This window comes from Myxocyprinus asiaticus, chromosome 28 (genome assembly GCF_019703515.2).
Source record: "Myxocyprinus asiaticus isolate MX2 ecotype Aquarium Trade chromosome 28, UBuf_Myxa_2, whole genome shotgun sequence".
NCBI classification, from domain to species: domain Eukaryota; kingdom Metazoa; phylum Chordata; class Actinopteri; order Cypriniformes; family Catostomidae; genus Myxocyprinus; species Myxocyprinus asiaticus.
This window is the reverse complement of record NC_059371.1, coordinates 8,772,305-8,782,983: the sequence shown is the minus strand read 5'-3', so window position 1 is coordinate 8,782,983 and position 10,679 is coordinate 8,772,305. Positions and strand designations below refer to the sequence as shown.

The 10,679-nt window shown below is 35.2% G+C and overlaps 1 protein-coding gene across 1 annotated transcript; it reads right to left on the bottom strand.

Annotated features, from left to right (window-relative positions):
* Positions 1–320: 320 nt before the first annotated feature.
* On the bottom strand, positions 321–5,534 carry LOC127419141 (transcription factor Spi-B-like). The gene is made up of 6 exons (XM_051660304.1): positions 5,422–5,534; positions 5,180–5,200; positions 3,318–3,468; positions 2,529–2,656; positions 2,265–2,409; positions 321–1,021 (listed from the first exon to the last, which is right to left on the bottom strand). The coding sequence occupies exons 2-6, from the start codon at positions 5,198–5,200 to the stop codon at positions 705–707; spliced, it is 762 nt and encodes a 253-aa protein (XP_051516264.1). The 5' UTR covers positions 5,422–5,534; the 3' UTR covers positions 321–704.
* Between the last annotated feature and the right edge of the window lie 5,145 nt (positions 5,535–10,679).

The window sequence follows — 10,679 nt, the reverse complement described above, 5'->3', positions numbered from 1 at the left end:
TATACTGTACAGTCCTATCCTATCATATTTATTTATTTATTTATTTATATATTTGGACATGTACCATGGTAATATCATGGTATTATCTCAAGTAGAATGGACTAGAATGTAAATTCATGATTCATACAAACATTTTAATCATTCAGTACTATGATATTACAATCTGATACTATCAGTGTACCATGGATCTGCCACAGTACTTGTTTAAACATCATTCTAGCTTGAGATGATTTACTTTTTGGTGTCATAAGAATTCAAAGGAAGCTTTGAGTTTCTAAACTTTGTCAATGTAATAATTGAACCATTTGACTTGAGTCTTTGTCAGTTTTATTCAGGCACATTGGGTGTATTTGAATGACAAAAATTGGCACTCATTTGATCAAAACAACAACAACAAACACAAAACAGATTCAAAACTACATATAACGTAGTAGTGTAAAGCTCAACAATCCTCAGATTTAAATATATCAGAGATCACCTTCAGCTCCTTCATGTGCCATTTCAGACATTAACTAATTAAGATTCTACATTACTCACAATTACATCTTTTTTGATTTAGCCCTAATTGCCAAATATAATTTGAGAATCAGTGTGCATATACCCAAATTACATCATGTTAGAGAGGCAAAACCATCCTCTATAAAATACTCAGTATTTGTTTACACTTTCCCAGTTAAGAGAAACTGACTTGGATGGACGCCACATTAACTAGCCACAAATCTTTGAGAGTTGTTCTGAAGCCCTCTCAGTGTTCTCTCAGTAAACTGATAGGTGAGTTTACGCTTCACTTTGCAGATTTCTCCAGTTCGTGAGTAGTTTCGTAAAGCTCGAGCCATTTTCTGGTACGTCATGGTCTTGCGGTTTCCCTTGCGTCTGCCCCACATTTCTGCCAGCTTCTCCTTGTTCTGAGAGGAGAACTGGAATGTGCCGTTGCTGGACTGGACCCACCAAATGCAGCTCCGCATATCTGGTGTCTGTAGCATCTCATATAAGAACTGAAACAGACGTTCTTTCCTTTTACCTGAGAAATGACAATGTTTTATTAATTTTTAAAAAACAGAAAATAGGATCTAAGTGGGTGTTTCTTCAACATTGAGCACTTTTATGTCCCAGGGCTTGATTTTCTTTTATGAAACTAACAGATTTAAACTTTTTTTCTGTTTGTTACATGAAGGTCACATCAACACTGATTTGGAAACTTTTCACCAGGTCTTCATCGTTTATTTTTCAGACATGCTGGAAATGACACTGGTGAGAATTTTCATTCTTTCACACACACAAAAAAATGTAAATATAATAATAATAATAATAATAATAATAATTCCAAATTATGATAGAAATACCAATGGGATTTTGGAAAAACAACACACCATTTGATAAAATCTATTTAAACTAATTAAAAATAGAGGTAGACAATAGTAGCCTACTTTAAATATTTGTTGTACTACAAAAATGAAAATTGCTACGTGAGAGACATTTTTGAGTGACTCAATCGAATCAGCACTGAAATTTTGCTACATCTTGACTATTTCAATTAAGTCATTGTCATTCGTTTTCACGCAAACATGCCTCATTTCTGTGTAGATTAGGCTCATTATAGATTGCACTTCATTCAAAAAAATTGCCTGGTGCAATGTAGATCACGCTATTATCATATCAGTGCACTTTCTGCATGTTAGAGAGAATATTCAGGGGTCTGGATCACAGTAGTCAGTGATGCTGTTTGGTCCTGTCAAAGTGTCAGATAATGGTGGTCTAATGCATCCTCCACTATTAAGCACTCAGAATAATCCCGCAAGATCAGAACTGCGCATGCAAATTGCATTTAGCATCAATTTTGTAGGCGCCTATGCGCCATTGTCTGATCAGCATAATTCATAATCCTTTAGTGAACCGGGCGCTAAACCGCCACAGACAGCGTGTGCAAATAACTGCCGCTTTTCCCAGGCGCAAGTTATTCTTAATGAATTCCCACCTAGCTGTTTGAACAGGCTGATTCACAAAAATGAATCAGCCTTTCTAATGCCCAAATGAAAAAGGACAAACCAGGGGCAAGGTTTCTAGCTGAACTCTACAACCAAAATGCATGTTTCTCCATTGACGGCCATTCAAGTAGTTGTGTATTCTGACAATATACATTTTTTGGCAAGCAACATAGGTTGCATATTTCTAGGGCTGCAAGTGCCATCTGAGCAACTGCCAATAATGTAAAGCTCTCTCCAGATATATTAGCATTCCTTGGGACAAACAATGCTGTGTCTTACCTGAAAGTGGCGCCACAGCCAAGGAATCACACACAATCTGTCCCTTCCTGTCTGTGGCCGGAGATGGTGGAAATTCATGGCAACCAGAACTGGTGGATAGGGAGTCTGAATCACTGCACTGGTTCCTGTCATACTGACAGTGTCCCTACAACATATACTATTATTATTAACAACCGAGCACAGGTCTTGTAACTGCACAAAGACCATACAGTAACCAAAGTAGTGACTATGGGATAACTACAGTCCTTTTGCTCTGTAACTCACCCATTCATTGGGACTGAACTGACAGAGCCAGGTCTTTTGCTGCTGTGGCTGTTGTTCATGTGTCTCGTCTGTACCTGATATTCCACCATAATGCCACTCATATGCATAGTGACCAGACCAGCTGTTCTCTATTGAAACATATCACTCAGTATTATTACATACTGTATGCTACTCACTACAGTCAACACACAGACTGTACAGACTATATGAAACTGGTTATTTCTGGTTATGTGGTGATATTATTATTATTATTATTATTATTATTATTATTATTACTATGTGGTTTAAATGTGAAGTGTGTAATTTTCCTAGTGAATTGTCCTAGCTTTATATGCATAGACAACCAAGTAAGCCATTTGTAGGTTGATTTTTTCAAAAGTATAAACACTGTGGCTTTGTTACATTATTAAATATGTTTGTTTGGGCATCCCGAGATAATGACACTGGCTCCACCTATGACATGAGTTTGAGGTGGAACTACCTTTTGGTCAGCCAATGCCAGACAGGGTATAGAAATTACACACTTCAACTTTTTTGGAATGAACAATTTTCCACCATTTGTACAGTTTCCCCTGAATTAAACGAAACTTTTATTATCTGAGGAATGGAATCCACGTCTTGGACACACATAAAGGAGCTTAGTCAAAGAGGATATTACAATACCGTACAAAACTGATGCTTGTGCATTCCATTAAAAAAAGGAGAAGTGATCCTTCCCTAAGTAGTCTCTTATGGTGACCAGTGCTGTAGTTTTGATTACATAAAATAACTAGTTACTGTAACACTCACCTGCCATACTGTGCTGCTCTTCACTTCTCCTCTGAACACATGGTCCTGACATCACCTCCACTAAGTGCTCCTGCAGGTACTCCTCAATGACGTCAAGGTCCACATTTCCTGATGATAGCTCTCTGGGGCCCAGGTCTTGAAAGTATTGAATCTGTATATGGGGTATTTGAAAATATATGGAAGCATATGAAGTCAATGAATCTTGGAGAACACAGAATTAGATACAGTACAGAAAAAAATCATATTAAGACTTTTTTCTAATTAACTTATTTTAGATAATTAGATCATTTTCAAATTCAAACAGAAAAGCTTATTTTTGAAGCTTAGTTTTCAAATTCAAATTTGAACAAAAATTCAAAACTCTTTTATGTCAGCTTTTACAAGTAGGCTGCTAAACTGTTATCTGTCTTTTCTATCGTACATTAAAATGCTTGATATCCGATTTTACTTGTAGTATGAACAATTCTAGATTGAAGCTGTTTTAAAAATAATAATATATATATTTTTTTTAAATAACAGACAAAATAATATCGATTCATAATGCCGGCCATTATATTGTTTATCAGTCATATTGGCATTTGGCCACAAATTTCTATATCGGTGCATTACTACACATGATGCACTGTATTATCTATAGATTTATTGATAAAATTATGTTTCATTCGTCTATTAAACAAGTTAAGAAAATTACCAGTCAACAAAATTCAACAAAAATATTCATTTGAATCTTAAGAATATAAATGCAATATAAAACATTTTGAATAATTGATTTTTTTATTTTTTATTAACAGTTTGAATAATGCAGTTATTCAGCAGTCATAAGTAAGGAGCAAGGTTAAAATTGTTCAACAGGGATGTTTACACTAAGAAAATAAGAAAATGTTCATAGATAAGACTAAGACAATGAACATGCCATGCTGGAGGTTATAACAATTTGCCTAACTGTTAATATTCAAGAGAATGTGTAAATCTCCCTCTGGCTCAATGAATGCAGAAAGTGAAATCATGTTTGATGGCTACATAAAGCAGCAGACGTATTTGCATTGTGAGTGTGAGTAAACAGTTTCACTAGTATTATTATGCATGTATTTTGACAAACAAAGTAGTCACAGTTCCTACATATACAGTACTGTACACGCAAGCATGTATACAGTACATTACAGTATATGAACACTTAAATTTAAATGTATGAGTTTCATTCCATGAGATTCCAAATGATCAAAGTAATGGCATTTAATTTAATGACATAACTCATGCACACTTTTCAAGCAAAGCGTTTCATTTAAAAACATTTTTTTTTTTTTTTACATTTTAAAATGTGGTTTAAGCTTCCAAATAATTTTTGGGGACACTATACATACAGCACATCATGCATTTCAGTAAATTAAATGTAATAGTATACTATAATACTATGGTATTATAAAAAAATCACATAAAGGAAACATAAAAGTAACCCATATGACTCCAGTGGTTAAATCCATATCTTCAGAAGCGATATAATAGGTGTGGGTGAGAAACAGAAAAAATATTTAAGTCCATTTTTACTCTAATTGTATAATACTATAGTATTTTTTGAATAATATTTATTGAATATTTCAGTGTCTATTGTTCAAACTGCTTGTTAGGGTGACATAATTTCCAATAAAATTAGCTAATAATTATCAGTGTATGAGGCGCTGTCTTTCAGTCACAAAAAATCAATGTAAATGTTATGAATAAAAAGATTCCACAGAGCTGGATTATGAATTATTACCCACACTGTTATTTGTTAGAACATTCTTTTAATGTCTGCTTATTTACTTTTGCTTTCCCAATGATATTCTTTACAGTCAAACAAAAATAGAAACAAAAATAATACTCACGGTTTCAAGGGTTGCCAACATCTGAAAAAAAAAAAAAAAAAAAAAAAAAAAAAAACAAACAGAATGAACAGAATGCTGTTAGAATGCAGTTTGATTACAATCTTTTCTGGAATTTTATATATCACACAAGTGTAACACAAGTCTAAAACCTAAAATAAATAAATAATAATAAAAAAACAAAACAAAACAAAAAAACCCTAACACAATAGATGTTCGAATAACATGTTTGAATTTTCATTTACCTTGTAGTTCCAATGCTTACGACAGTTTAAATGGATCACAAGTGTTAACGAGAGTCTGGAGTATTCGTGCTGAACAAGAGTTTGGAAGAGAGGGAATGAGAGGGTGGAGCAGTGCATCACCTGAAGTTTGCACCTGTTGCCTGATCTGTCCCTTTTATATCCTTCAAACTGTCTCTTTTTTCCCCTCCCTCCCCCTCCAACTGGCAAATACTCATTTTGCCAGCCTTTCATCATCCAAATGCAAATCTCTATCCATCAAACATTCAGCTGGGTTTAACGGTATGGGTAGGCGAAAGGACCACTCCCCTTTGTGCTGTCTGTTTCAAAGCCTTACGGGCATTTGGTCTGTGTTGTGTCCTAATCGACAGGATTTTACTTGTAACCGTCACTGTGATTTTTCAGGTAATTAATGTAAATCCTGCCGTTGACATTATTTTGACGTTGTTATGTTAAGATATCCATCATAACTCATTTATTTAACTTTATTTATTTACTTATTTTTTTCTGTATGGTTGAGGGTGTTCTGAGTGATTGCTATGTGGTCAGAATGATTGCATTAGAACTTTAATAGCCAAAGTGTAATCATTAGGGGCTATCACTAACTTTAAGAATGAGCGATGCTTGCGTAGCAAACACCACTGCATATGATTTTTAGTACAACAGGGTGATCATTTGATCAAAGAGATGACAACACAATACATAACACAATAATTGTTAATTATTTTTACTATTTTCAAGCCTGTACAGTTGTATGCTTTTGAAGACAATTAATTTCCACAAGTATGAACTAGACTTCTATCAGTTCTATAAGAGAGTTGAAGCTGCGGTGCGGTGCGGTGCGGTGCAGACTGTGAAATTGGCGACAGGAGGTCAAAAGTTCTGCTTCGGAAATCGGTCTGCCCCCAGTGGCCAAAGCTGGAAGTGCTGTTGACCAGTTTCCATGTGAAATGTCCACAGGGTGGCGCCAAATGTACGTTTTGTTTTTGGTTGTAAATTGTGTAATACGATATTATACCCTCTAACCAACCCTTAACCTAACAGTCACTGGAGCAAAAATTTAATTTTAGAGCAGAAATGCAACCTTTGAATCAAGCTCTTCATTGTTTACATGAACGCAATTACTTCCTGGTTTCCATTGGAACAGAACCCATTTGTCCAGTAGCACCAGAGTGAAAAGTGCAAAAATGTCTGATGGGGGATATCGCTTGTCATTAATTCAGTAATATAAGGACGATTTCAGGGTACATGGACATTGTGACATGGGTGAATATTTTGGGTCTGATTTTTTATTGGATGTGTCCACTGACCATATGTAAAATAACTATTAGCAGGGTTGTCAGTGGGGCCCTCTATAGCCTACTAATTGGGGGTCCACCCCCTAAAAAATATTTTATGTCGGCCCTGGCTATTGGTCTCTCATGACTCTCACATTAGACCAGATAAAGTTCTTTCACACAAAATCGTATAACTATGTTTGATTATATACTGTACGTCACCTGAAAGAACATGAAAATCTACTGTACATACTGCACACATTACGCAAACTTAAAAAAAATGCAACACAAGAAAAGCAGCCTGTGGTGTAATAACTATTTTGTGACATAAAGCATTGCCGATGTAGAAATGGGGAAGTCCCTGTCCAGAACTCAGTGCAATACAGAGGAATCTACACCTCAGAGGAACAGAGAAAAGGTTTGGAAAGTGAAATGAGGAACAGGTTAAGTGCAAGCTCATGCTCAATACAAGCTAATTCTATAATAGCTGTTTTCAGGCATTCTGTCACTAAACTCAAATTAAACATATCCATTATCTTACCACTTTCCTAAATAGCCTGGGTTCCTCCTACAATGACGAGCATAAATGGTGCTGGACAAGTTACACTGAGGTTTAAAACTTAGGGTAAGGCATTTGGAACAACTCTAAATATGAGTAAGTAAGCACCAGTAATAAACAGATCAACCTTGTTGTTTCCAAAAGTAATTCTGTCAGCAATAAAAATTATTCTTGTTAACTACAGCTTTTGTACACAGTACTATCAGTAGTTTAAAAGCATGTCTCTCTGTGGAGAAAATAAATTATGAGAGCCTGTAAAACTTAACAGAGAAATGTTTGTTCAACCTCAAATACAGTGATGAAGTAATAAAAGTAGAAAAAAAAAAAAAGAAAAAAGAAAAAAAAGGATCTCAAGGCTACAGTGATTTTATAATCCAGTACAACCGATGGAATATAATTATATGTAATAAGCTACATTACTGTAAACAGAAATCAACAAATATAGCAGAAAATAGCATAATTTCAATGCAAATCAATATTTTATGTTTATTTATATATTAATTGCTTGGTAGCCATGTAATAAGCAGGATAATGTACAGATAGCCGGTTATTATCGCAAAATAAACCCCTTCAGGATGATATATTGCCTGATCACATTGCCAGGTTTATTTTCCAATAAAAACCAGCTGAGTGTACATTATCCCTTACAAACTTTCAAGCTACAAAAATGCAGCATAAAGGTAATCCATAAGACTCCAGTGGTTTAATCCATGTCTTCTGTAGTGATCCAGTTGGGTTTGGGTGAGAATGTAACTCTTTTTCACAATAAATCTTGACATCAGCAGTCTCTTGGCGATCATGATTTCAAGCTTGATTCAACTTCCTAGCGTTTTGCGCACGTGTCAAGCAAGGAAAATATTATCGACCTTGAAATCATGACTGTGCCCAGAGACTGCAATGGCAAGATTCCACTTTAGTTTACATGTTAGGGACTATATTTTCTAACAAAAGAATGGCACTTAATTAATTTGCTTAGTAAAAGAATATTTTAATGAATTTTTTTATTATTATTAATTTTTTAAGTTATTGTTTTATTAAAGCAATGGGGTAGAACAGGCCATACTATATTGTGAATATAGTCATGGCTAAAGAGGTTGTAGGCACTCTGCTGCACAATAACAGTGCCTAATATCAGTCTTTAGCTGTTACTATTTTTCAATATATTGAATTCCAAATGTACAACAGTGATACTGCATGGATATGTTGATCCAGACTGATCACATTGTGAATTTGGCGACAGAAGGTCGACAATTTTGCTACTGAAATTGGTCTGTGCTTACTGAAATTTAAACCACTTCCCCAGTTGGCCAAATCTGGAAGTGTTGTTGAAGTGAAATATCCACAGATTAGTGCCAAAAGCAAGTTGTATTTATAGTTGTAAATGATATAATATAAATGCATTTTTTTTTAACCATACTTCTTAACCAAATCCCAAACCTAAACCTAAGCATCAGTGGAGTAAAAATTTAATTTTGGGGTAAAAACGCAATTTCCAAATAATTTTCTCTATTGTTTATGTGAATGCGATCAATTCTTGGTTTCCAAGGGACTAGAACCCGTGTCTCTGAGACAAGGAAAAGTGAACACGTTTGAATTGATGCAAAAATGCAACAACCTGCACTGCAGGCTACAATTATTAGTTACCAGAAAAGAGACACAGTGGCATACTTGCGAATTAGCAATGATGTAATGTGAGAAATGAACAATTTATAAAATACAGGGATAATCTCACATTCTCCTCTCGGTTGAGACATCCAGGATGAGCACAGAAATGCAGCATTGTGAGTAAAGAAACAGATAAATGCAGATCAAAACCAAAACCAACGAAGCTTCTGTACAGCATTCCTCCTTCTCACTTGTAAACAGCACTGCTCTTCCATGTGTGTCGCACATGCCTCAGTTCTCGCGTGTCTTACACGCCAACGTGATTACATCACACGCGCATACTGCTGCAGACTGGAAGCGATGATTTTGAGTTAAAAAAGTACTTAAATATTTAGCTTTTTCGCACCAAATGCGATCATGTCACTTTAGAAGACATTAATTTAACTGCTAGAGCCGTACTGATGACGTTTATGCTGACTGTCTGTATTTTTGGAACTTCAAAAGAAAAATCTCCATTCACTTGCATTTTAAGGACCTACTGAGCTAAGATATTTTTCTATTTTTCTTCAAATGTGTTTTAGTGAAGAAAGAAAGTCATACACACCTGGAATATCATGAGGGTTAGTTAATAATGAGAGAATTTCAATTTTTTGGGTGAACTATTAACAAATGCATCATTCATTTATACTTTATATTACTTCCTGGCTTCCAAGGGACCAGAACATGTTTCTAAGAAAGGGAAAAATGCGCACGTTAGAATTGATGCAAAAATGTCTGAAGGGAGAATCTCAGCATATAACCTACTGTATAATGACAAAGGGAGAGAAAAGATAAAACATTTTAAAAAAAAATGAAAAAACAAGGAAAAGGTAAAAAAGCACAGTATTTTCCACTTAAATTATGATCAAATAAAACAATAGATCTCTTTGTGGATTTTACTTAACTCTAATCAAATCTTCTGCTCTTTGACGTGTAACAACATTGAGTTAAAAGGTCAATGCTCTAACTTCACCCTAACAGGCATATGCTATTATCAATGAAAAAAAAAAAGAAAAACATGAAGGGGGAATTTTTGAGTTGTTGAGCTTTATGACATCACAGACAAAACAATGACATGGCTTTCAACTGTTTGTTGTAAGAAGTGATTAGTGATGAAAATGCTGTATATTCTTTGACAGCTGGGAAAATACATCAGGCTGATTTGTATCACTTAGTCGGATAAAATGTGCCATTTGGAATATGGCACTTTTTATGAAGTTATCATACCGCTCAAGTTCTAATTAACCTCCGATGAGTTATCAAAATGTCCTGAATGGGCATTTACTCTGTAATCACACCTTTGAAATCCCTTTGCAACATTTGTCCTGTGAGAATCCCACAACTATTTACCTGTTTGCTTGCGGATATTTTATGGGTTCGGTATCAGTTTATCATCTGGGTCTCGAATTTGCGTAAAAGACACAGCCAGATATGGCAGACTGAATGCTGAGCTTCTGGCACTACATGGGAATTTACTGTGTCACTTTCCCAATTGTGCCTGCCATCAAGTTTGGTTTCCCGAACTAATGACCAGCATGCAGTGCACACTAAGATTTGGATAAAACATCTGCCAGCTGAAGTATGGCCTCGAGGTATAAGTGCGTCAATTTATAGATAATTGTTTTTTGTTTTTTTTGGCCAAGTTGCAAAGCATTTTGTTTTGTTTTGACTCTTAGCAACCTGGTTAGGTGTGGAACTGGATTTTTGGAATGTTGATGTATGAACTGGATGAACATTAGACAGTTTTGAGGTGGCCCAAAACACTTGGATTCTACAACACC

Excerpts from the sequence above, each read along its gene's own strand:
- LOC127419141 (XM_051660304.1), bottom strand. The coding sequence starts at position 5,200 with ATGTTGGCAACCCTTGAAACC. Across the intron at positions 2,410-2,528 it reads AGTTCAGTCCCAATGAATGG|GGACACTGTCAGTATGACAG; the intron begins GTGAGTTACAGA and ends TATATGTTGTAG. Across the intron at positions 1,022-2,264 it reads GGCTGTGGCGCCACTTTCAG|GTAAAAGGAAAGAACGTCTG; the intron begins GTAAGACACAGC and ends GTCATTTCTCAG.